Source organism: Trichomonas vaginalis, chromosome II, assembly GCF_026262505.1.
Source record: "Trichomonas vaginalis G3 chromosome II, whole genome shotgun sequence".
Classification (NCBI taxonomy): domain Eukaryota; phylum Parabasalia; order Trichomonadida; family Trichomonadidae; genus Trichomonas; species Trichomonas vaginalis.
The window spans coordinates 16,914,038-16,940,248 of NC_067204.1; the positions used below are offsets into that span (position 1 = coordinate 16,914,038).

General features: G+C 30.4%; 12 protein-coding genes across 12 annotated transcripts, besides 4 other annotated features; 8 read left to right on the top strand and 4 right to left on the bottom strand.

Moving 5' to 3' along the window:
* Positions 1-965: 965 nt before the first annotated feature.
* Positions 966-3,950, top strand: TVAGG3_0558300 (uncharacterized protein; the record flags this gene model as incomplete). Its single annotated transcript, XM_001308292.2, has 1 exon — positions 2,344-3,894. The coding sequence occupies one exon, from the start codon at positions 2,344-2,346 to the stop codon at positions 3,892-3,894; it is 1,551 nt and encodes a 516-aa protein (XP_001308293.1).
* A 474-nt stretch (positions 3,951-4,424) lies between these two features.
* TVAGG3_0558310 (uncharacterized protein) lies at positions 4,425-5,573 on the top strand (the record flags this gene model as incomplete). Its single annotated transcript, XM_001308291.1, has 1 exon — positions 4,425-5,573. One exon carries the CDS (start codon positions 4,425-4,427, stop codon positions 5,571-5,573), a length of 1,149 nt encoding a protein of 382 aa, XP_001308292.1.
* A 55-nt stretch (positions 5,574-5,628) lies between these two features.
* Positions 5,629-6,245, bottom strand: TVAGG3_0558320 (positive regulation of catalytic activity protein; the record flags this gene model as incomplete). The annotated part of the gene is made up of 1 exon (XM_001308290.1): positions 5,729-6,238. The coding sequence occupies one exon, from the start codon at positions 6,236-6,238 to the stop codon at positions 5,729-5,731; it is 510 nt and encodes a 169-aa protein (XP_001308291.1).
* Positions 6,246-6,541: 296 nt separating this feature from the next.
* On the top strand, positions 6,542-6,969 carry TVAGG3_0558330 (regulation of translation involved in cellular response to UV; the record flags this gene model as incomplete). Its single annotated transcript, XM_001308289.2, has 1 exon — positions 6,553-6,969. One exon carries the CDS (start codon positions 6,553-6,555, stop codon positions 6,967-6,969), a length of 417 nt encoding a protein of 138 aa, XP_001308290.1.
* A 436-nt stretch (positions 6,970-7,405) lies between these two features.
* Positions 7,406-8,233, top strand: TVAGG3_0558340 (uncharacterized protein; the record flags this gene model as incomplete). The annotated part of the gene is made up of 1 exon (XM_001308288.1): positions 7,473-8,177. The coding sequence occupies one exon, from the start codon at positions 7,473-7,475 to the stop codon at positions 8,175-8,177; it is 705 nt and encodes a 234-aa protein (XP_001308289.1).
* Positions 8,234-8,668: 435 nt separating this feature from the next.
* On the bottom strand, positions 8,669-11,928 carry TVAGG3_0558350 (protein kinase protein; the record flags this gene model as incomplete). Its single annotated transcript, XM_001308287.1, has 1 exon — positions 8,715-11,912. The coding sequence occupies one exon, from the start codon at positions 11,910-11,912 to the stop codon at positions 8,715-8,717; it is 3,198 nt and encodes a 1,065-aa protein (XP_001308288.1).
* Positions 11,929-12,533: 605 nt separating this feature from the next.
* Positions 12,534-14,306, top strand: TVAGG3_0558360 (ribonuclease inhibitor domain-containing protein; the record flags this gene model as incomplete). Its single annotated transcript, XM_001308286.1, has 1 exon — positions 12,534-14,306. The coding sequence occupies one exon, from the start codon at positions 12,534-12,536 to the stop codon at positions 14,304-14,306; it is 1,773 nt and encodes a 590-aa protein (XP_001308287.1).
* Positions 14,307-14,358: 52 nt separating this feature from the next.
* Positions 14,359-14,396: a mobile genetic element.
* A 1,165-nt stretch (positions 14,397-15,561) lies between these two features.
* Positions 15,562-15,599: a mobile genetic element.
* A 469-nt stretch (positions 15,600-16,068) lies between these two features.
* Positions 16,069-16,106: a mobile genetic element.
* Positions 16,107-17,283: 1,177 nt separating this feature from the next.
* Positions 17,284-17,320: a mobile genetic element.
* A 2,360-nt stretch (positions 17,321-19,680) lies between these two features.
* TVAGG3_0558410 (uncharacterized protein) lies at positions 19,681-20,838 on the top strand (the record flags this gene model as incomplete). Its single annotated transcript, XM_001308285.2, has 1 exon — positions 19,681-20,472. The coding sequence occupies one exon, from the start codon at positions 19,681-19,683 to the stop codon at positions 20,470-20,472; it is 792 nt and encodes a 263-aa protein (XP_001308286.1).
* A 63-nt stretch (positions 20,839-20,901) lies between these two features.
* TVAGG3_0558420 (ubiquitin-protein transferase protein) lies at positions 20,902-23,038 on the bottom strand (the record flags this gene model as incomplete). The annotated part of the gene is made up of 1 exon (XM_001308284.1): positions 20,956-23,007. The coding sequence occupies one exon, from the start codon at positions 23,005-23,007 to the stop codon at positions 20,956-20,958; it is 2,052 nt and encodes a 683-aa protein (XP_001308285.1).
* Positions 23,039-23,110: 72 nt separating this feature from the next.
* On the bottom strand, positions 23,111-24,181 carry TVAGG3_0558430 (uncharacterized protein; the record flags this gene model as incomplete). The annotated part of the gene is made up of 1 exon (XM_001308283.1): positions 23,357-24,181. One exon carries the CDS (start codon positions 24,179-24,181, stop codon positions 23,357-23,359), a length of 825 nt encoding a protein of 274 aa, XP_001308284.1.
* Positions 24,182-24,705: 524 nt separating this feature from the next.
* Positions 24,706-25,623, top strand: TVAGG3_0558440 (glycosyltransferase family; the record flags this gene model as incomplete). The annotated part of the gene is made up of 1 exon (XM_001308282.2): positions 24,706-25,623. One exon carries the CDS (start codon positions 24,706-24,708, stop codon positions 25,621-25,623), a length of 918 nt encoding a protein of 305 aa, XP_001308283.1.
* TVAGG3_0558450 (uncharacterized protein) lies at positions 25,623-26,003 on the top strand (the record flags this gene model as incomplete). Its single annotated transcript, XM_001308281.1, has 1 exon — positions 25,623-26,003. The coding sequence occupies one exon, from the start codon at positions 25,623-25,625 to the stop codon at positions 26,001-26,003; it is 381 nt and encodes a 126-aa protein (XP_001308282.1).
* Between the last annotated feature and the right edge of the window lie 208 nt (positions 26,004-26,211).

Here is a 26,211-nt window from a genome sequence, read left to right on the forward strand (position 1 = left end):
TTCAAAAAAAATTCCTCAATATATCTTTCACAGCTTGGCATACTGAAAGTATCGATAGAAACTATATAATTTTCCTAACAAAGTGACAGAGCGGAACTAAACGTTTTTATTTGTGTATTTAGATATCATTCAATTTTTTGAATAAGCTTTTGAAAAATTGAATATTTACTTATCAAAAACCGTTTTGACAGACAATCTCAACTATAATATAATAATTAATATTAAATTACATTCATATCAGATTTTACTTTTCTTATCTATTCACCTCATATAGAATTTCATGCTTTGAAAAATGCGTTTTTATGGAGGTATTGCGAATCTAATTCTTCATTACTCATATATATAAAATTAAATTAAGATGTAAAAATAAACATCACTAGCATGCTAACAAAGTGACAGAGCGGAACTAAAAGTCTTTTCTTCTTTATCAAAATATGTCAATTTTTTTCAGGTGGTAATTTTATATACTTTGAAAAAAATCGAAAAAAGCTAATTTGAACCAACGTTTTCTTGTTGCTCACTCAAATATCGTATGCATTGTACAATTTAAAATTAACAGCAAATTGATTTTTGAAATATCCTCCCAAACGAGTAATTTTCAAACAATGGAAAAACATAAATATCAAATTTATTCCTTTCTCCAGGAATCAAAATCTAGTTTCGATGAAATCAAAAATAAAAAGAGAATGATGGAGAATTTTGTGCCATTGAAGACCAGTTTATTATTTTTGAATCCGCTTATCTTAAGTATCTTATTTCCTGAAAAAAATTGATAACTCTTTTCGAAATCAAATGGGCTCTTCTAAATTACACATTATAATACCAATGTCCCTTTCAGGTTAATTGCAGTTTTTAATCTCAGGCACTATCAATCGGATTGTTTGGCCATTTACAAATCAGATAATTCAGACAATATCAATGAAATCCATGATATCTCAATAATATATATTTTTAGTAATCGTGGTGTTCTTGAATAAACTATATTATCTCAAACTATAATATTGTCTAATTCGATATAAAAATGTATATATATTTATTCCTCATAGGCTACTCATTATGAATGTATGCAATTATGTGGAACAGGAACTTTAAGTGTAGCATTTCAAATACCACATTTTGCATTGATGTCCACATTTGTCATACTTGAAAGTCCTAAAAAGAAAATAATTCATTTTTTTAAGACAAATGTTGTAAGAGACTTTCCGTAGCATTGATGATGAATAAGAACAGTGCATTTGATTTTATTTCTTTTTGGGATATGAATAAAGAATCTGCCGCCTGGACAGAGTCCAGTAGAGAAAATATGAGGTTCAATTAAAAAATTTTGACTTTCATAAATTCTGACATTATGACTTGGATCATACAATTTTTCTTTAGCATCAAAATATGAATTAGATACTGTAATTGAACCTGATCCATAAATTCCAAACAAATATTGATCATTTTGTTTGTTATTAGCAAAGAAACATTTGTCAAAAGTAACAACAGAACCAGAACAAAAAATCATTGCAGGTATTCCACTAGGCTCATAAACTATGTTATTTATGAAAACAATACTATCAAATTTTGTTGGTTTGTTTCCTATATAAAAAATTCTGCAGTCTGCATAGTTTTCTTCAATAATCGAATATTTTATTAAATAAGTTTCTTTTCCTTCTCCTATTAAAGCTGTATTATATTAACAATAGTTTCTTGTGATATTATTGTGTAAAAATGAAATATTTCCTTTTTGTAAATGAAGAGTTTGAAATCCATCACGAATTCCTTGATTGCTATATGATACTGATGAATCATGAAGTTCATTGACGTTTGTAGAACCATCCAATGCAGTTACAAAACTTTCCGTTATTTGCTGCTTTCGATCCGAAACTGCAAACTTTTCGAATCGAACTTTGGCCATTAATGATGTAAATAGATCCACCATACCCTTTGTTATATGAGTTTTCAAATGTATTTGTAGAAATAAGTGACTTAATATCTGTTGAAGTGAGAGTAATAACTCCTTGATCACCAAGATTGGAAAAATAAACTTCACAAACATAAAAGTCGCCTGTTTGACCCGAATATATTTGGTTTTGATGGTAGACTTGTTTACTATATGCCGATTTGTAGACTTCTTCCCATTCATCACTGGAGAAATGGAGCGTAATTGAGTTTTCTGAGATACCTTTATTTGGATACTACTCAATTGATGAAGAAAAAATTGGGATGATGAAAAGATGCTCTGAAAGAAACCAAAAATATAAATTTAAAAGTCCATGGTAATGTGAAATGTACGATTATGGTATTATTTACCAATTTCATGTAAGTGCGTTTTGAATTTTTTTTTCTTCATTCAATCCGATGAGCCAAGAACAGACAGAATCTTTGGCTCAAGAAGTTGTCGAAGATGCTTGTGCTGAGTTAGAAACAGTTTCTAAACAAGATCGCAACATCTTTCTTAACAGAGAACGAAAGCGTGACGATAATCTTGTTTCACAAATCTCCGACATCCAAGAAGAGATTAGTTTTGTTGATAAACAGATCGAAGATATCGTTGACAAATTACAAACAGTTAACCAAGGCATCCAAGAAATCCAAGAGTTTCGAGAAATACAACAACTCAACCAAATCGACATGAGCAGTCTTACATTAAACGTTGACTTCGAAATTGAGCAGAGTTCTACACTTAAACAGACACTTCAAAGCCTTCAAGACGAAATTTCATCAGCTAAGAAACTTTATTCGGATTCTACTCAACAAATCAAGTTTGTTGAAGAAGAACATTCTAAAGTTCGCAACCACAAAACACAATTATTCCAAAAACTCGATGAATTGAAACGTGAACAAGCCGAGCTTACTCTTAAGGAAGAAACACTCGAAGACATGTCAGCATTAGATCGCAAAATCACGAGCCTTCAAGGTAACATCGATAACATTCAAATTCGAAATTCAAAAATTATGGATACGATTTCCTACAAGAAACAACTTCTTCAAAAGCTCCAAAACGATCTATGCAAATTACAATCCGATTCCCATCAATCAGAAGAAGATATTTCGCAATATCAAGAAGAATACGATCAAATCAACAATTCATACCTTACAATCAACAAATGCTACAAGAATCGTGAAGCACAGCGTACATCCATCAAATCTAAGATTGAAGCCCAAAACTTACCCGTTGAAAGTTCCGAAGAAGAAAGTATTTCCATTGAATACGATTCCGGCAAGTACGAAACACGCCTTGACATTGTTAGTACAGACACAGACATTTCGCGTCTTAAGTCTGAACTCAGTCAACGCATTTCTAAGCGATATTTAGAGAACGAAAGCCAAAAAACGAAGAAAAACAAAGAAACAATCAAAAAACCACGCGAATCTTACGAACAAATCATTGCATATCTCGATCAGCGATACACCGTTCTTGAGCAGGCCGCAGCATCACGTCGTGCACAACTTGAACTTGAGCACCAACAATATCTTGTTGATAGAAGTAGTAAAGAGAACGAACTCGACCAAAAATCAATTTCTCTTCGTCAAGAGTTAGTTAAAAACGATGCATACAACATTGTACAACGTGTTGAAGATAACAAGAAGAAGATTGAAGACATCAAAAACAGTAATGAACGCCGTAAAGAAAACTTGAAATCTATTCTTTCTTCACCAGGTATGGATACAAATGTTTTGGCTGCTAAAGAAATATCTATCAAGGAACAACTTGAAGCTGCTGAACAACTGAAGAAGATACAAACAGATAGAAAGTTGGTTTTGGAACGTCGTGAAGGAGAACTCGTAATTCAAGAAGAAATGTTGAACCAAGAGAAAGAACAACTTGCTCAGAAACGTAAACTAGTTGAACTCAAAACTCTTGAAAACCAAAAGATGATTGACATGTACAAGAAACTTGGAAAATAACTTATATTTTTTTTATTTTATATTTTATTATTGTAATTTAAATATCTTATTTCTCATTTAGCATTTTATATTTTATCTAATCCCAATACTACTCAATTCATTCATATTCTATCAATGAAATCTTCAATTCTCAACAAAAAAATTTATACAAATCTGCTAACATTTGATTTAGATATTATGATATAAATTACTTCTAGCAGTGAATATAAAACTTCAGTTTCATCTTCATAAATCCTCTTTCTAATAAGATTTTCATTGATTTTTTCTTGAATTTTTGAGAATTTCAAGAAATTGACGAGTTTAAAGTAGAAAATAACTGAACATGTTTTTAATATTCCAATTTTATTTGCTTTTTTTAATTGAATTTATTGAGATTTTGAAAAAATTGCCGTTTAAAAATGAGTGAAACACCGACTTTCTTTGTTCGCAACAAAAACAAGAATGTGTCTAGTGCGAAAAGATCGTCTGGTTTTACCAAAAGATGCCGAAATTCTACTTTAACACCTCAAATTCACAATTCACAGAACTATATGAATAACGAAAATGAAATTCACTCAGAAAAACGATTCACCACACCATCGATGAGAAGATTTAATTCAAATAGAGATGTATTCCTTCATATGGATGAGTTTTCTTCATACGAAGAGGAAGCATCTTTTCAATCAAGTAGTAGCAGCAATGAATTTGAATATGGCATACAAATGTTACGATCTCAGATCGCAAACGCTGATAAGAAGATACAATCTCTCCAGAAATCCAGCTCGGAAAATGATGCAGAATTTGAACGTCAATTAAGACATAAACAAATGATTTTACAACAGCTAACAGATCAGATCAGGCTTACTGAAGATGATCGTAAAACAGAAATATTTAAAGAATATAATGATCAAATAAAAGATTTAGAAGCTCAAATCAAAGCACAATCAGAAGTACTAAGTGTTCTAGATTCTTCTGAACTAAAATATAATAAATATTTAGAAGATTTCAAATACATTAATTCAATCTGCGAATCCGACACGCAAGAAGTATTTGATATTGCATCTAAGATGATCCAATTGAAAATTTCATTTCCAATTGATAAACAGAATAAGATAAATGCAGAATTGGAGAGTGAATTTAACAATTTAATTCAAGAAAAATCCATTTTTGATGCAATAATACCATCTTTAAAGAATGATAATGATTCCCTTGAAAAAGAAATAGAAGATATCAAAGAAAAGATTAATGCCATTGAAATGCAGAACCAGATAAATGAAAAGAATCAGAATATTTGGAAAAAAAGCGATTGCAGGCTGAGTGAAGATCTTTTGAGAGCCAAATCACTATTAAAGCAAGAATCAAAGGCTCGAATCCAAAAAGAAAAGAAATATTTTACTGAACAAGTTAAACAGCATGTAACTGATAATAAAACAATGAAGCTTAATGTCCAATGGAAAACTCAAGATGGAAAATTGCTTCAAGACCAAATTGAACAGTTGAATTATGAAATATCAAATTATATTGATGAATCAGATAAGAAAATTGACCGCCTGAAAGCATCTATACAGGATCTCAAGGATAGACAGATGTTTTCGGCTAAAAGCAATAGTATGCAAATTCAAACACCTCAACCTTTCAAGAAAAAGAATTCTCTTTTCAGACATCAAAGTACCCCAATATCTGTTGCCCATAACCAATAAAAATTTTGTTTGTATTTATTAAATTTAATCTATTTTTATGTGAATATAAGTACTTCTCGCTTGAAATAGATATATGAAATTAAATATCTTTGAACTCATTTGAGAAAATAGAATAACAATGTTAAATTTTGGAAATAACTTAAAAATATCATGGTTTATTTTGGTGGCTGTGCTTCAACCTTTCTCTTTCCGACATCTTCCCAGTTTGTTGAAAGAACTGTGCCGCCTGATTCTATAAAGCTCTTATACATTGCTCTCTTAGCATCATCACTGGCATTTGCGTAGATTCCTTGTAAGAATTTATCAATTCCTTGATCTTTAACCTCTTCTTCTTCTGGGAAGTCAACTTTAGACCACTTCTGGTAGAGTGGTGTTGTAGCATCAGATGAAGCCTCTGCATGTGGCCAATTTTCAACGGCTGCTTTTTCAAATGCGATTTCGATCTTCTTTGATCCATTGTCAATCTTCATTGTAGATGGCTTAATGTCCTTGAAGAAAGCCCAAGCCTTAATATGTTCTTCGCCGTCAACTTTAACTTTAATAACGATTCCTTTCTCTTCTGGGTGTGTTTCAAGGAGCTCAACCTCCTTTCCACTCTTATATATTGTTACTGCGACATTCTTTGCTGTCTGATATGAGTCGTTTCGAAGTGGAAACTCGCTCATATGTTTATAAATAACCGGACATTTAAAAACAAAGGGGGAATAACTTCATTTCACAACAAATATAACGTAACAATGATAGCTTTTCATGATGAAAAATAAAATATATAACTATTATAATACATTTTTTGAAGGCGCAAATTTGAAAATATTGAGATTTCGAAATCTGATAAAAATAAATTCACACGTTTTTTGCAAAATGAAATAATATTTATATTGTATATATAAAGCTTATTAATATTATTTTGTTAAAAGTTGGAGAAAGTCATTATTTGGCGTTTTGAGTTGTCACTTTTACGGCTTGGTCGGCCTTTTCGATGGTGAAGACAAACCCATTCCTTTCATCACAGGCTAAGAAGACAAGAAAGGCCTTCTTCAATGCCACCAAGGATGACAAGCACCGCCAACTTTCTGCTAAGCTCAACAAGGAGCAGGCTGAAACACATGGCGTTAAGCAACTCCCAATCCGCAGAGATGATGAAGTTTCCATCAACTCTGGCAAGTTCGCTGGCCGTGAGGGTAAGGTCATCGCTGTCAAGCTTTCTGAGAATCGTATCGTTGTTGATTCATTCACACGTGAAAAACTTAATGGCCAGACAGTTCATGTTTCTGTTCACCCATCTAACTGCCTTATCACAAAGCTGAAGATGGACAAGCAGCGCAAGGAACTCATCGAACGCCGCCGCGCCGGCCGCGAGAAAATCCTCGCTAAGCTTGGCCACAACAAGAAGTAAAAATACCTGCTTCTAAATACTGCATTTCAATTATTCGAAATATAAATTACATTTTTTAAAAATTAATTAGAAAAAAAATTAATAAATAATCAGATTGAGTTAATATTATGACATCAATTATAAAACTAAATTGTGATATCAAATATGTGTTTGTATGGAAGTCTCAGAGCATTATTTGAAAAGATCTAAAATATATCCCTTTTTTGGTTTTAGATTCCGTACTATTAATATGATGAATCGCTTTCAATATAAATATACTTTAACTTATTTCATTCTTTCATCAATTTTTCAACAAATTAATTTTACATTTTGAACATTTCTATCTATTTTAGAAATTTAATGACATTTCCGAAGAAGTATAATCTTATTTAAGATAGATCTACCCCAAGAATTCTTACTTTTGATTGCTAAACGTACTTTTATTTTTGGAATTGACAGAAACAAAAGCATTAACATCTCAAGAAAAAAGCGCAATTGAAGATATTCTAAATGAAGCAGAGAACATGTATGCATCACCTCGCACTCCACATTCATCAACTAATACAAATAAATCGAAATCAAAAAGAAGTATTGCAGCATGGGATGACTCTATTGAGGGAGTCAATGCAACATCAAAATATTCTTCAATAAATAAGCCAGCATCAACAAGCAAATTGCCATATTCTCAAATGATTATTAACGAAAATCCCGATTTATTCGAATCTCAACTTTCAGCTCAAAATAATGAACCATCTAATATGAGTGATTCAGATGATAACTTTAACTCTAACGAAGAAGAAATAGAAGAACATAAACCTACAAAATCTAGACTTTCAAAGAAAGAATTATCAGATTTGATCCTCGAGAAAGCTCGAAGATCCGAATTACTTTCAAGTTTTCATGAAAATTCAGAAATATCAACTAATTTGATATCAAAGAGTAAGAAACAGACTAAACCAAGCAAAAAGATTCCATCGTTATACTCAAGGAGTATCAAAAAGATTTCTGATTCAAATTCTGATGTCACTGTGATGTATGATAGATATGACTTAGCCAAACTACGCCAAGATAATATAGATTACAGAAATCAAATTGCTAAGCTCAAGGCAGCAATAGACAAGGCCAATCTTGAAAACCAAAAGTTAAGACAAGAATTAGCAGAATCAGAAAAGATTTCTTCAAAGCAAAAAGCGCAAATTCAATTTTTGCTCAATAACAATAACAGGTAATTCTATTTATTGTTGTAATTTTGTTGTTTGCGCATTGGTGTCATCGGAAAGATTGGAATCTAAATAAGAGAATGATTTGTTATTATCTTTAGTATTAGTTATTTGTTTATTATTTCTTGTTATTTGTTATTAATTTATAAAATATGCGATTGATTGATATTATTGCAGAATAGTATTCAACCAATCATATGTTTGATTTTAACTTATAAAGGTCATGTTTTAACTATAAGGTTTGCTTAATGTATGAAGTAAAAAATCTTTCACATCCTTTTTGGATGCCTTGGGAAAAAATGGGTGTGTAATCAAAATGGCCAACGTTTGCATCCTCTTCAATTGGTGTCATTCATTAGCATATTAGTGAATTAGATAAAATAATGAATAGGACCAAACGCGTTATTGCATGAGTTTAAAAGTATTTAAAGCAGTTTTGTTCTCGTGTTTAATGTTGTATTGATGGAAAGAAATGAAAATAAGTTGGATTTTAATACAAACAATCTTTAAACTTTTTATTAATAAATCTATACAAATATAATAATATTAGTTTCTTATTGAACCAATTTTCTTTGGTGATAAAAAGAAATTCTGGTATTCTCTAAATTCAGGAGAAAGAACTCCTTCAGTGTCCAAAGCTTCGATATCTGACAAATACCTTGCAATCTGTATTTTAGCCATGAAATCACTGATGCCAATATTCATTGACAATGTTTTCAACAATTTGCAAGCTTCCAAAACAATTTCAGGATAAACTTCATCGATATTCAACAGCTCTCTTACTTTATTAATTATTACTTGGTAAGAGTTCTGAAGAACAGACAAATGACAAGTATTTAACAGTCTCAAAGAAAGTAAAACCATAATAGGAGGTGAAGAAATAGATGTTTGTTCCAAAATCACATTTTGAATATCATGTTCTTGCACGCAATCCGGTCTTAAATTGATCAAAGAAATCATTGTTTGGAAGATCTCTGGTTTCTGATCATCAGGAGCATCATTTAGATCCTGCATGAGGCATGAAACAATCAATGACAATTGAGGAATTGTTGTTTTGTTTTCTGACAAATTTCTGAAAATTGCCAAAGCTCTTGAAGTATCTCCAAACTGTGGAGCCAAAAACAACTGCGAGAAAATGTCCAAAATACCATTATCTGTTAATATCTGGCATCCAACTTTATGTTGTGACAAAGCACAGATAACTCTAACAGCATCATTTAGATAATATTTTCTCGAAATCAAATCAACTAAAATTTGTAAAATATTATCCATGTATTTTGTATTTTGGCAAAAGTTTTCATCCGCACAAAGATACGTCAAAATATGCAATATCTGTTTCTCATTTCCTTTCATTGTTTGTAGAAGAGAATGAAGAACAGGAGAATCACTTAATAAATAGCAAAAATCATGGATCTGAGATATCTGAAACAGAACAACTAATGGACATTTTGTTATCCTATAATTGGAAATCAAATTATCTAATGTTGGAAGGAAATCATCAAATTCTTTCATTTTTTCAAAAGTTTTCAAATCCAATTTTATCAAAAATTGAATGAAAACATCGGTTGTGTCACTTTTTGAAAGTGCTTTCAAACAATTCAAAACCAAATAATGGTAATATGATTCATCACTTGCTTCAATAAGAATTCTGACGAAATCAGAAGAAACAACAAATCCTGATGTCAACAAATCGTAAAACGGCCGAATTTGGTCGACTTTCATTACGAATTTGCATCTTTCTAAGAGAATTTCTATTGCATCGAATGTTTGTTGGTCATTAACTGTCTTGTACATGTCAATGATCACAGGGGCAATGTCATTCAAGTAAGGATCCAAATTCTTTATCTTAGAAAGTAGCTGCAAAATGTAATTTTTCAAATGATTAGATCCAGTTTTGATGAAAGAAACAATCTGTGGGATGAAAACACTTTTGAGGTCTTCAAGGAGATTCAAAGGCAACTTCAAACAAAATCTGACAGCTGCAATAATTTGTTGGTTTTGTATACATTTTTTTAACATTGTTTTCGCGCCATGACTCATAAACGTTGAAAGTTCACTTGTCGTAAACAATGTTCCCGCAAGAAGAAGAGCTGCATCAATGTTATTCTTCGCTGTCATGATAGAATTAAATACATCTCCATCACGAAGTTTAGAAATAACCGTTTTATCGGCATTTTCTGCCACAAAATACGCGACACTTGAAAAATGTTCATTGTTTGCGTTTTTGAGGACTTTCAAAGCGTATTCGAGATTCATTGGAGGGGCCACGAAATCATTCTTTAGTTGTTTGATTTTCTCTAGATCAGAACCAGGGAAATAAACCTCATGACGATCAAACAATCTTTCTATTTCATTGAAATCAGGTCTTTCATTTGGATCTCTACTCCAACATCTTTGTATAAGCTTTTTAAGAGGTTCAGGAGTATCCTGAGGTATTGTTAATCTCCAGCCTCTTGTCACAACATGCTCGTAAATTGCCATATGGTTCATATCACCGTAAGGAAGTTTTTTCGTCAACATTTCCCATAAAACAACTCCATATGAATAAGTATCAACATTCGGACCGTATTTCATATGCATTAATACTTCAGGAGCCGTGTAGTGTGGTGTACCTACACCGCCATATAATTCCTGGTTCTCTTTGACCATCCCTGACAATCCGAAATCGGCAACACAAGCTGTGTTGTCTTGATACAACAAAATGTTCAAAGTTTTCAAATCTCTGTGGACAATTCCGAGTTTGTGGAGATAGCACATGCCTTGAGCTACTTGGTGTGCAATGATAGTGAGTTCTGTACCTGTGAGAGTCTTGTATTCATGAGTGGAACGGTGTAATCGATCAAATAAACTTCTTCCGGGACAAAATCTCGTGATTATTCTGTAAGGTTCGTTTATGTGGGCTCCAACGAGTTCTAATACATTCTTATGGTGTACTGATGCCATGGTTTCGACTTCGGCGTATAAAGAGGACCATGAATTTGTGGATATTCTATCAGATCGTAATTCTTTGACTGCAAGTATTTCGCTGGTTGATATTCGAATGGCTCTGTATACTTTACCAAATCCGCCAACACCAATTTGGTTTTCTATCTGTAAATCGTCTATTGGAATGTTGATTGATTTAAATCTTACTAATAAATCCGAAATATCGCGTTCGTCCATCTCTTGTGCTTTGCTAGATTGTAGAGAACTTGAAAGAGAATGCTCTATTTTGGAATTAAGTACTAATTGTCCAATTTCGATGATTTTATTTTGAATTTGCTTTTGAATGCCAACAACATCGTTAACTGCCATTTGAGACATTAATCTTTGTAGTGAAGCTTTCATGTCGGTTAAGTCATTAAACTTATTGACTTCTATTTGATCCGAATTTGATTCTAATTTGTCGAAAGGAACGTTTATATGCTTTGCTAATGCTATTAAACTAGTTCTCAAGCCTTCAATATACTTGAAAACGTAGTCTGTTGGCCAGTTCAGTGCTGGCTGAATCCATTTTTCTGATGTAAGATGTCCTAAAACGGAGCTGTAATGCAATAAAAACTCCTGAAGCTGGCGCATGTATTTCTTTTGTATTAGGTTAGGGTTTTTGTTAAAAGAATTCTGAAAATCGATTAAAAAAGCTTCGATTTGATCAGAAAGTAGCTTAATTGAGTTGCAGAATATGCAAACTTCTGAAGATAGGCTAACTACTTTCTTAACTGCAGCAATGACAGAACTAATTTGCTGGTTAGATAAATCTGTCATTGCTGGTTGATTTGCAAAGTGCAAAATGACTAAATTAAGGTATATTTTAGATCAAATATAGTAAAAAATAATATACACTATATACAATGTGTGTTAATCTAAGAAAAGTAATATCAAATATTTTATTATCATGTGTATATGCATATAATTCTATGATGAACGAATTCCAATTATGTTAGAAAAACCGATTCTAATGATTTTAGAGTAATATCTAGATATTTATAAAATATTAGATAAATACAGAAACTTATATATCAGGAATCTCCGAAAATGATATATGGTATGATTACAAAGTAAATCTAGAAAGAGATTTTATCAAACACTTTTTTTCTTCTTATCTAACATTTAGTCCCATAATTGAAGAATTTCGAGTAAACTACATATTAACTGAATTACTTATTGTTTTGAAAAGATGGTGCTCTAGTACTCAATGTAAGTTGACTGTAAGTTCCGACAAAATTTTATATGATTTTTGGAAAATCGGAAAATAATCTGATCAAAATATGAAAAAGTGTGATGTTTAGCTTAAGCATATATAGTATCTAATCCCAAACGATCGATGTATTTGATGCAAAATCCCACTAAATTTCTATCGTCTTTCTAAACGCTTAAGTTTGGGTAATGGATTTATCGCCAGGACGCGGCGCTTTGAGCCCGGCGATGTCTGCCAAATATGATAAGTGTTTTACAAATATCAATATAACAGAGTTTCCGCCGCTTGATCAGCTTGAAAAATATGAATCTATATCATTTGATGGCTGTCAAATACATTCATTTTCTACTATGCCGAAACTACCACTTCTGCGAAGGCTTTGCTTAGATAATACTCGTATCTCGTCGTTCCAAAAATGTCAATCACAATCTAAATTGTCGTCAATATCAGTGATAAACACACCACTCGAGAAGTATACGCATCTAAACATCATGTGTGTTATAGCACTCGGTGATAGAATTCGCAGAGTTAACGGAAAATCACTTACTTCGGAAGAAATTCATTTTGGGAATGTATATAGAAGCAAACTACAACCATATTTACAAAATGGATACATGTTGTTAGATATAGATCCTATTAAACTCTTCAACAAACAAACACAAGATACAAAATATATAACTGTTAATCAGAGAGCAAAATCGCCTTATAACTATCACTCTCCGAAAGAAAACGTTGTGAAGCACAGATCTATCAAAAAAAGAGCTATGTCTCCCATTGAAAATCGAAAAGATGAAATTATTATTATACAACACGATAACAATGAAAGCTCGCCACGTGTAAAAAACGATAATATTACTCCTACCAAACCTCACAGATCGAAAAGTAGCCCAAAAGGCAATACTTCCAAACATAACGGACATAGGTTCCCTCCTCCTGCAATTAACGAGCCATTAACACCATTATCACCTAGATCACCTATATCTCCGAACAAAAACGATAAACAGAGGTCGAAAACCCCTGTTTTCAGTACAAAAAATTATAATGCGAATCCTTTTAAACAGATCTCGAAAACTCCTGAGCGAAACAGTCCATCTAAGATATCTGATGATGATACTACTACTATAGATATGGCAAAAGAAGTTCTTTCTGTATTCAAAGCGCAAACAAATGAAAAAAGAAGAAAAAAGAAGTCAAAAGAAACCTCGAAAATCCCTGGTCTTCTTGATTTCGGAACTGTTCATATTACTCAGTGTAATGACTCCAGTGATGCTGATGAGAGATTCCAGAAGACGTTCGATCAAAAGAAATCTGTCAAGAAAAAAGACTTCATTGAAAAATTGAAAGAAGAAGAAAAAATTCAAAAAGTGTCGGATTTACAAAAATACCAAAAAGTGATAGATTTACAAAAAAATCAAAAAGTGACAGATTTTGAAAAATCACCAAAAGAGGTACAAAAAGTGCATAATGGCGAATCGAGTGAGATCCATCTTGTAGAGGATAGCTCAAGCGAGCTTAGTGGTATTGTTAAAGCTCGTGATTTGCCTTCTTTGCAGTTAGATATCCGTGATGCAAACGAATTACAAACACTCGATATAGCTGATGAGATAATAATACCTCAGAAAGCTCCAAAACGCATAGAAAAGAAGAAAGAATCTGAATCTGAGTCAATTTCATTGACTTTTACCATGAATCAATTAGATACTACGACAACTATAGTAAATACAGCCTCTCGCAGTAGAATACGAAGGAGTAGGAGAAGAAGACATGCCAAAGCTCCGAAATTGGCATACGATCCCCCTCCAATTACCAATGATTCAGAAACACCAGATTTTATTACAGGAAAAGTCACCAGAGACATGGCTTATCAAGCATTTTATGCAACGCATAAGAATGAAATAAGTACACCTGAAGAGGTTGAACAGTTTATATGTGATTATATAAGAAAATACAATCGGAAATAAATGTTTTGTTTTTAAATTTTTTTGTAATTAACTACTATATTTTTAGAGAATGTGTTGTAAACAGAAATTCATCAAAAGTGACACATCAGAAAAGCTAAAATATTGAATTTTTGGAACTTTTGATAGAGCACGTTTTTAAATATTAATTAAAGTAAATGTATATTTTGTAGAGATTCTTTTTAATAAAAAAGTAAAATTTTGAAGAAGAACACAAAATCTTCTGAAAAATAATATCACATAAACTCATATTATTTTCTAATATATAACTATTTTATATAAAATCAAATTCAATGATCTTAAAAGCGAAGGATAAACCTCAAAATTTACGAATATAATGAGTGGGAATATAATGCTTATCTATCATAAAACCATATGAAATATCAATTTTGCTTTACGCCTAATTTTTTGACGACAATTAGCAAAAAATGTTAAATGTTAACACTCAGTCCATTTGAATATGAAAAATAAAATTGACTTTGATTAAATGTTTTTATTTATCATGCAATTCTTCTTGCGACCAAAGATTTGAATAAAGTTCAAAAAAATAAGAATAGCTTAAAAAATAATATACGGTAGTGTTTATTAATAGATGAATAGTATATAAATTCTATTAAAATGGATTTGATCCAAAAAATATAAAACCAAAAATAATTGTTATAATTTAAATGAGAAGTAATTTAAAACGATTTTATTTATGATCAAATTTTATATATTTTTTGGATCAAATCCATTTTAATAGAATTTATATACTATTCAATCTATTAGTAAACACTACCGTATATTATTTTTTAAGCTATCTTATTTTTGAACTTTTATTCAAATCTTTGGTCGCAAGAAGAATTGCATGATAAATAAAAACATTTAATCAAAGTCAATTTTATTTTTCATATTCAAATGGACTGAGTGTTAACATTTAACATTTTTTGCTAATTGTCGTCAAAAATTAGGCGTAAAGCAAAAATTGATATTTCATATGGTTTTATGATAGATAAGCATTATATTCCACTCATTATATTCGTAAATTTTGAGGTTTATCCTTCGCTTTTAAGATCATTGAATTTGATTTTTATATAAAATAGTTATATATTAGAAAATAATATGAGTTTATGTGATATTATTTTTCAGAAGATTTTGTGTTCTTCTTCAAAATTTTACTTTTTTATTAAAAAGAATCTCTACAAAATATACATTTACTTTAATTAATATTTAAAAACGTGCTCTATCAAAAGTTCCAAAAATTCAATATTTTAGCTTTTCTGATGTGTCACTTTTGATGAATTTCTGTTTACAACAACATAAAAATAAAATAAAAATAATTTTAATAAAATAAAATAAAAAATAAATGATATCACTACCTTCACGCGTATGAAAACATAGCACAAAATAAATTAAGGTGAAGTGGTGAAATCTCACCTCTTTTTTCACCCGGTTTTTCACCCACTTGAATTCATTGCTTTATAACTCTCTTCTAACTCACTAAATAATAAAATAAAATAAAAATAAACGTTGTCAGAGGTGAAAAAATAAATTAAGGTGAAGTGGTGAAATCTCACCTCTTTTTTCACCCGGTTTTTCACCCACTTGAATTATTTTAAAATTAATGTTAATTTTTTAAAATGTGTTTAGTATATAATATTTATTACTAATTTATTTAATAATGTCGCGCTTTCTTACGAATTCATGACTTAAAAAAACGTAAGAAAAATTTTTTATATCATCTATATATAGAAGATGTGAAAATAAATTATTTTAAAATTAATGTTGATGTAAACAGAAATTCATCAAAAGTGACACATCAGAAAAGCTAAAATATTGAATTTTTGGAACTTTTGATAGAGCACGTTTTTAAATATTAATTAAAGTAAATGTATATTTTGTAAAGATTCTTTTTAATAAAAAAAAATAAAATTTTGAAGAAGAACACAAAATCTTCTGAAAAATAATATCACATAAACTCATAATATTTTCTAATATATAACTATTTTATATAAAAATCAAATTCAATGATCTTAAAAGCGAAGGATAAACCTCAAAATTTACGAATATAATGAGTGGGAATATAATGCTTATCTATCATAAAACCATATGAAATATCAATTTTTGCTTTACGCCTAATTTTTGACGACAATTAGCAAAAAATGTTAAATGTTAACACTCAGTCCATTTGAATATGAAAAATAAAATTGACTTTGATTAAATGTTTTTATTTATCATGCAATTCTTCTTGCGACCAAAGATTTGAATAAAAGTTCAAAAAATAAGATAGCTTAAAAAATAATATACGGTAGTGTTTACTAATAGATGAATAGTATATAAATTCTATTAAAATGGATTTGATCCAAAAAATATAAAACCAAAAATAATTTTATAATTTAAATGAAGAAGTAATTTAAAACGATTTTATTTATGATCAAATTTTATATATTTTTTTGGATCAAATCCATTTTAATAGAATTTATATACTATTCATCTATTAGTAAACACTACCGTATATTATTTTTTAAGCTATCTTATTTTTTGAACTTTTATTCAAATCTTTGGTCGCAAGAAGAATTGCATGATAAATAAAAACATTTAATCAAAGTCAATTTTATTTTTCATATTCAAATGGACTGAGTGTTAACATTTAACATTTTTTGCTAATTGTCGTCAAAAATTAGGCGTAAAGCAAAAATTGATATTTCATATGGTTTTATGATAGATAAGCATTATATTCCCACTCATTATATTCGTAAATTTTGAGGTTTATCCTTCGCTTTTAAGATCATTGAATTTGATTTTTATATAAAATAGTTATATATTAGAAAATAATATGAGTTTATGTGATATTATTTTTCAGAAGATTTCATTCTATATGCCTATGAAAAGTACTCTCAAAACTAACTTTTCCTAATTATAATTAAATCTAGAATATTGTATTATGCTTAGTATTATTTCATTTTTCTCATTCAATTTAGAATTTACAAATGTCAAAAAATTGAGAGCTGTCACTTTTGATGAATTTCTGTTTATTACAAATGCAATTTAATATTTCAACTAATATGTTAATTTTTCAATTTTTATATACTGCACAATGAAGTGCAGTTTTTCCATTTACAACTTTTGAATGAATATTTTTTTGTAAATTTGAATAGCTGAATATTTATTTTTTTCTGTTTAGTATACATATCAAAATCTAATCAATGTGAATATTAGATCATATTACATAAATTGTATAACGTGAACTAAGACAGGAATTTTTTTTTCAATAGAATTATTATCAGGAGCATTAATAGGCATGGATATAGGAAGCTACAGATGACATTTAGAAGAGTAGCTATGGCTTCAATTACCCGTAATTTTCTCTAGTGATTGTTGAAAGATTTATTAAATGTTTAAAAAATGTTCATAATCAGAATATGCAAATGTTATAAGTTGGGCGATTATAATACTATTCTACAAGCTATCTTGCAAATGTTTAAAAAAATAATCAATGAAAGAAATAACACAAAGCATATGAATTTATACAATCTATCGATAATATATGATGCAATTCATTGAATCTTGATTAATTTCAGAAAGGTATAATTACAGTAATTATCAACAGTATAAGCGATCTAAAATATTCAAACTCGTGATTATGTCGGGAAATTGATACTATGTTTTGTGAAGAATCTTTCTGATAGCAAATAATAGTGATATTTTAGAAATTCAAATAACATTAACCGGAAATATCGGTGCTTTTAAAAAAACTCGTTCCCTTCTCAATTTTTGAGTACTCTAAACGATAGGGTGTCAAGATTTTGACGATAGAATGTCAAGATTTTGACGATAAAAAAATATCCCGCCAAAACTAAAATTCTTATTAAACTTTACCAATACATTTGTAATTATATGGATAGCATTGTTTCTCATATAATGGAGTTGAAAAAAATCAAGCCACATTGGGGAAAAGCATAAATATCTAAAAAATTGAGGGAAAATCGATAATTACTTATGGTGTAGTTGTATGAGTTGAGGAACCAGGTTCGATTAAATTTTTTGAAAAGATTTTTTCTTTTTTCATAAAACATGCTAGTAATTAGAATTCTAAATAATTGTTTAAAGCTGTTATCTATGAAAATCATTCAAATTGAAATAAACTACAAAAATTCAATTAATTTTATTTTTCATATGTCTAAATTCTGCATGTTTATATAAATCCCGAAATATATATGTATTTCCGATTCATAAAATCGAAATAGTAGGCTCATAAATGAAAATATATCATTATATTTTTTCCATCTATCAATTACATGTTTAGATTTATATTTCAATCTATTAAACAATAGATTTTAAAGGAATTGATACAATTAATTTTGTTATATTTATCGTTTATGACTATTACGTATTTAATTAACAGTAATTATAAAAGAAATAGAAGTCTGAAGTATTGAATATAATAGTATATCAAGTATATGTCATGATATCATGAACAAATGCTTTATTGTTCAATTTTCGATAAAATCATTTTTCGATAATGAGTTTAATTATTTTACTGGCAAATAATTCCAAGTGTCATAACATTATAATATAATATGCTTAGTTAAATCTAGTGAATATTTATTATTTGCCTTCAAAATACTAACAAATAAGAAAAAAGAAAAAAAGAAAACCTGAAAATTAAATCGAACCTATGACCTCTACTATCCAAATATATGATTGTACCACTAAACTATGGTAGGGATAGACCCTGCCAAAATTTTTTAATATAAGATCTTTTTCCCCACAGCCTGCAGCTGTTTGCCACTTTAAGTCCCAAAAAATTGAATTGCGACCGAGATTTTTTTTAGCGGACGATAATTCCGACTAATGTTAGTCATGTTTTCAATAAATAATTTCTGAATGTATATTTTTATATGAGTCATGCACTAACTATTTAGATTCATTTAGAATAGTTTTCATAACGAAATAATATTGATTCGATCTATTTACGAAATACATTTTAACATTATTTGTAAATTTTTCTCATCTAGTTTCAGCTATACTAGATTCACAGAAAAGTGCATATAATTCTTTATGATTTTCTAAAAAAAGTATTTTATTTGAAATTTTCATACATTTTTCTACAAGGTTTTTTGATTATTATGTTCTGTTTCTATTTTTTCATAGAGGTTTTGTGAACAAAATGATGGGTTGTCAGATATTTACGATTTGACATATTGAAGCCCAATTTTTATCAAAAAGTAGGCTCTCAAATTACTTTTAGGTATAAATAATGTATATCATATCTAGATTCATTCTAATACTATTTTATTCCACCTCACCGGCCATTTATAAGATAAGTCATCCATATAAGACGGGAATTTTTCAAGTGTTCGGATCTATTCAATTTTTTTCAGTTCACTATTAAACAATGTCATCAAAGCCCACGAGCAAAGGTGGAAAGCAAAATGAATATATAAAGAGACAAATTGCATCGAGAAAAAAGCATGAGGATGAAATTCCCGAAGAATTCAAAAAATCCGAATTTTTTGAAAACTTAAAGAAAGAGAAGAAATATAAGCTCAATGCCTTTATGATCAGAATAGGCAAAGTCTTTGGGGAAGACTATAATCCTGATGATTATAGGAACTTAATAACCATCGCTTATTGGTTCTTTCAAAATAATCGATGGGATAAATATAAAGACAAGATTGAATGTGTGAAAGTTGACAAACGCGAAGGAACTGCATTCATCACGTTTACTGACGAACTTTTTATAGAATCAGACCCTCCTGAAGGTTTTAAAGTGAAAAAGAACGGAACAATTGAAGGTATTTTCTGTGGTGAACGTCAGACAAGAAGAGATCTTTCTCTATCTACATCTTCATCAGAGAACTCGACTTCTCATGATTCCTCAAGTTCAACACCACCTGTTCAAAGTCAAACTCCTTTGAACTCCCCTTTAAGATCCCAAATTCAAGATGATTCATCTCCAAGTTGGAATGCTTCATCTCCAAGCTTGAATGCTTCATCTCCAAGCTTGAATGCTTCGTTTAATCCTGAAGAAACTCAGAATCCTTTTGATCAATCAACTAACTCCGTTAGTCAAGATTTAGTGTGTGATGTTTCTCTCACTGATTCACCATTTGATGGACTCAATGATCCATTCGAAAATTATGGTGATTCCTACTTAGAAGGAACTTATGATGGTGAGGTCTTCTAAGAAGGATATGTAATCTGACAGTCTCCTTGGAGCTTATGTAATTTCTTGAAAATAGACTTTGCATAATCTTCATGTGAGATTTCGGATTATCTTTACTTCAAGGTCGCATTTACATATGCGCATTGGTAAACACTCAATTATCTAACTTATTATTATATAGTTTTTTCTTCAAAACAATATGATTTTAAAACAATTTCAATTAAGAATTTATATTTCAAAATTAATTTAGAATGTATCAATACCATAATTTGTAATTTCTTTCCTTAATTATTAGACATCGTAAAAAGAGTTTGATTCAGGATCATTAAAAATTATTGTTATCAATTGAAACTTTTGAGTTTAATATCTCCCTAAAATGACTTCTTTGGTGACATGATATATTGTATTGTGCAGTTCGCGTTTGATTTTTGAGAAAAAAACAAAAATAATATCCTAATATACATAAAATTTAAATAAAATACAAAGAAATAAATATACATTCTTCTATTTAAATCCAAATCCCTCTGTGTGCTGTATAATAATGAAAAGGGATTGTTTCATTTTTTCTCTTGTTGGATAATCAGGGAGTCCAAGGGTAAGCATGCAAGTGTGGGCAACAGGAAGTAAGTTCGTGTTCTTCTCTTTCTCAATAACAAGCTTGATTGTGCCAAGACCTCCAATCGGGGAATAATCAGCACCTGTAACGAATTTTAGAAAGGCTCTTCTATTGTCATCGTTGAAATCATTCTCGAATATGCTCCAAAAGTTCTTGATAGCGCGGGAATTCATTTGATATCCGACATATCTCGTTGCTTTCTTCAAAGCTGGCCAGTCGTATTGCGGAGAACCAGAAACTATTTGGTCTAAATCCTGCGGAGAAAAGATATTTATAAGTTCTGGAGTTATTACAGCTCTAAAACCTTCAGCAAGTGATTCAAACTTGGACCTGAAGCTCTCACTTGTATGCCAATCAAGGTACATCACGACAAACTGCTCAAAGTTGTCATTAGTAACTGGTATTTTATCTCCATCTGGAACAAGCGGAGTTTCCATCATTTCTCCGTATGCCTCATATGATGTTGTGAAATATAATCCGATATCTTCGATATTTTCGCCCTTTTCTTTCATCTCCCTCATTTGGGAAACGGATGTAACGAAATGAGGGTCAATTTCTGCAAGATCGTTCAAAGTAATGGTCTTATTGAGAATCTTCTTGTACATAAGTAATGGAAAACGTACAGGTAATGGCACTTTGTTCACTGCTCCGAGGCCAATAACTAATCCCAACAGTCTGAAAAGGGAATTTTCGCTTTTTGACTCAGGAACAAACCAGTAGTACTTGGAATTAACATATCTAAACATTCCGTAGTCGGGAGAAAAGGCGATTTCCGTGAGTTTGAAAAAGAATTCCCTTGTTAAGCCTCCCCAATCAGCTCCGTCTTCTCCTTGGAAGGTAACTTGGAAAGGAAGTAAGAATCCATTGGGTGGAATTCGCTCAATTGCTGAAAGAGCTGTTTGAATAATATTATTTCTGTCAATATTGACTCTATTTGCTCTATTTATGGTTGACTGTTCTCTGTAGTATGAAATATTCTTATCAAAAACGAACTGTTTCGCAGGAGTTGTAAAAATAATATGAATTAAAGCAAGAGGCTCAAGATTAAAGTAAGTACCTTCGTGCATAAGGAATTTTAGGAGCCTTTCCGATTTCATAACGATAAATTTTTCTGGATCTTCCATTCTAAATTTAAATAATCTTGTTAAAAACTTAGCAATTGGAAAGATTATATTCCCTGTCATAGGTGATAATAATCTTACCGATTTCATAAAGTTCTGAGCAGCTGAATGCACTGCTTCTACAATTTTTGTTGAATATAATGGAAGTATCTCAACTTGATGCCAGAATTCTCTTTCTGGATTTTGTGGTAGGTTATTTATGTGGTTAATTATTGATAAAACTGTAGCACAAGACCTATTATCGAAAAATATTGAAAATGCAAAAAGAATAAGAAGTCCTCTTACATGAAAACGCGTTTGGCAGTTTTGTTGGAAGAAACATTGTATCATATTTAAGAAATTGTCTTGATAAAATGCAATTTTTCCTGCTTCGCGTGAAATAAAGTTTGCTAGTTTGTATAATTGCTGATCTTTAAGTTGCATGTCTTTGAAATTATAAACTATTGGGTTTTCTACGCATAAATATGGGAATAAATCACAATCACCTAAAAATTTTTGGAGCTGATCAATTTGATATGGATTTAATCCAACTACATCGTCTGATTCTATTAATGGAATTAAAAATTGATTAACTTCGGTTAAATTTAATACAATTTCTGGCCTTCTGATAATTGGGAGTAATCCATCGCATAGTTTCTTTTCATTTGCATGCCTGGCAGCAAGTTGTTCAGCTTTTACATCATTGGGGATATCTTGTTCCAATCCATAAATGCACCCCTTGCAATCAAAGTTCATACATTCGAATTTGTCGCATCCCTCATCTAGTTGCATTTTATACATGCCAACTATTTTAGGATCGGGAAGCATAATAACATCCATGAAATTTTTATAAAAATTTTTGATAAATATTTCTTCCATTTAGATTTGTTACGTCTACCTAAAGAAATTCCTCAAATAAATACCGATTTTTCGCCATTCTGCTAAAGATAAACACATTTTTTCGAAATTCATCATCCTTTGTTAATTTTGATATGAAACTCTCCCAATACTTGGAGGCCTGTAGGCTATGGAAACTTGAACCATGAAAATGAGTTTAAATAATCCAGATTAATACTATTTTTTTCATGGTTTTAAATTAACACATTGAAAAGAAGGGATACTATAAAACATATTTTATGCATTTTTAAGTAAAAGTGTGAAAAAAAAAACAAAAAAATATTAAACAAATTTAAGGGAAAATTCCACTTGGAACTGGAATGCTATAAGCATTGCACAAATCCATGGTCAATCTTTGGAATTCCACTGATCCTTTTCCTTTTGTATTGTATAATCCGACAATTGCAGCATCTCTCTTTTCAAAGAGGCTTTTAAGTGATGTATCTGATGTATCTTGAGCAGTTTTGATATCATTCTGAAGTTTTTGAACAAGATTTATTATGGAAGTACGATAATCTTTCATTGCGGTCTGAGATTTCATATGAAAACGATCATCAACACGCTGCATTCTAATTTTCATGTCTCTCTCTTGAATAGCGTATGCTTCTTGTTGAAGAGTTTCAGCATTGTCGTAATTTCCTAAGGAAGCAGCCTTTCTTGATTGTGAAATGAGAGTTTCATAATCAGGAACTGGGCGATAAAGCTCATGTAAGCGATGAGATGCATGTTGTTTTTCGAGTTCGACTAAATCTTGTGTTTGCTGTTTTCTTAATTCAGTAAAAATGTCGTTAACGCGAATTCTAATCTTTTTAATGTTATCCTCTCTTTCGTTGTTCAATTCATTTTGACGCTCATTGTACATTGCAAAAATTTGAATTAATGAATCCTTATATTCGTCTATTTTCAGTTGATGAGCTTGAATACTTTCTTCTTCATTTATTCTTTCGATTTCTTGATCAATATTTCTCGCTGTTTGATAATCTAAATTTTGAATTGCAATTTTCTTCTTTTTTCTAAGATCGAGTTTAGTCTGATGGTTTTGGCTTGGTGCAGGGAATTCTTTCTTTGTTTCTCTTTTACTTCTGGTAGAAGAGATCGATTGGTTTGACTTATCCATCTTTCTGCCGTTTTTTTTTTATCGATTTCATTATTTTCTTTAAATTTCCTTTAGTATCAATTATACATCCCATATAGAACAGATCTGCTTAGATGTTATCTTCAGAATTCAAACACAAAGAATTATGATTGAAATTGATTCTTTCTTCCTATTTGAAGAAGGAGTACACTATTGCAAAGGAATGTGTTCGAAAATTACATTGACATTCGATTCAAATACAAAACATTTAAATTTTTGCAAAAATCGCTTCAATTTCTATTAACTTATAATCAAAATGTGAGGAACCCTAAAACAACCTTTTTATGTATATCAAAAATCAAGCAAAACTTCGTCACTCATATTTGAAGTGCTTCTCCATTTTTTGTCACTTCAATTCTTTCAATCATTTTTTATTTCGTATAGTCGAAACAGAGCGATCTCCCTCGAACCCACTATCGCATTATCTGGATGTGATTTTTGTACTAATAATTGAATCATTATGCATCTTTTTATGCACTTTTAATTATACTCCAGATCAAATTTTAATGAGATTTATTATTTCAACGGAAAATGACTATTTTGATATAGATAAATATATAGGAAAAACACTAAACATTACAAGTTGGAAGAAATGGAAAGATATTCCAAATCTAGAAGTTAAAGAATTATATTTTAATATTCCTATTAATAAATTAATGGCCATGGTACAAAATTGTCCTAAAAGCTATCTCATTACGTACTTTTCCAGTTCAGCTGTCAGAGAATTCACAAGATTGATTCATATTAAAAACGTTTTTGTAACAAAAGAAGGAATATATAAAGACTCAAGTGAAATTAAGTTACCTAACTCCAAGATAAAGTTTAGATCAAAGAAAATTTTATTCAATGGCACAATTTATGATAAATTAATTTATGGCGTCAATACTTGGGGAGCATGGGGTCATTTCCTTAATGGATCACCTTTATCAGGTTTATTATACTTTCCCGAAGAAATTGTCCGCCAATCAATGTTCTATTGGCAAGTTCAAGATATGAGATTCGCTCATGATGTCTATGAATTTGGATTCCAAATTGCTGGCATTGCAGTGATTGATTCAACTGCAGTTTTTGTAAGAGATCTTTATATTTCTGCTCCAATTGACATTGTCAATGGACAAAATCACTTTACAAGAATGCTTCGCGAAAAAGTATATAAGTTTTATAAGCTTGAAAATGTTATTCCGAAATATGGATTGATAACAAATAGAAGACCTGGATCAAATAGATGTGTGAGAAATATGGATGAATTTATCAAAGAAATTAAAGCTAAATACCCTCATATAGAGTGGTTATATCGTAATGATTCTCAGCTAATAGACACACCTCGTGCTGTTAAAGATCTTGCAAATACGAAATATTTTATTTGCCCTGCAGGATCAAATTCTTTCAAATGCGTCTTTTTGCATGAAAATTGTGGAATGTAATGATTGGATCTGATGTTGATAACTGGCCTTGTTATGGTGTATCTCATTGCCTTGGAATCTGGACAACAGTTTCATATAATACAGAATTGCCTTTCCATTCGCAATCTGAAGATATCAACATTTCTAAGAATTTGAAATTCCTTGAATACATGATTTATGCCGTTGACAATCAAAAATGGCCTTCACAGATTGACTTTGATGTTTCTTACTATTTTGAGCAGGATATCCACAGAGAAATTATAGCGATTGATCCTAAAGCTTCGATATTAGTTGGATGTGATTTCAACAAATACCTTAGCAATTTGAAGCAAAATATTTCACAAGATAAGAGATGCGGAGAAGAGAATAATTTGTATACTAATTACATGCCAGCTGAATAAAGTCAATAGAACATAAACATCTCCCATTAAAATAATGATATGTTAAATCAGAACTTAATATTAAAAATTAATCTTTTTGAATCTATAATCGCGTAAAGTAGAAGTTGGAAGCCTACTGATTCCTCATAAGTAGTATTATAATGTGTTAAATCTAAAGAAATATTATGTATTTTATCTTCTTCTTGGAAAGAAATTTAAATAAAAAGTG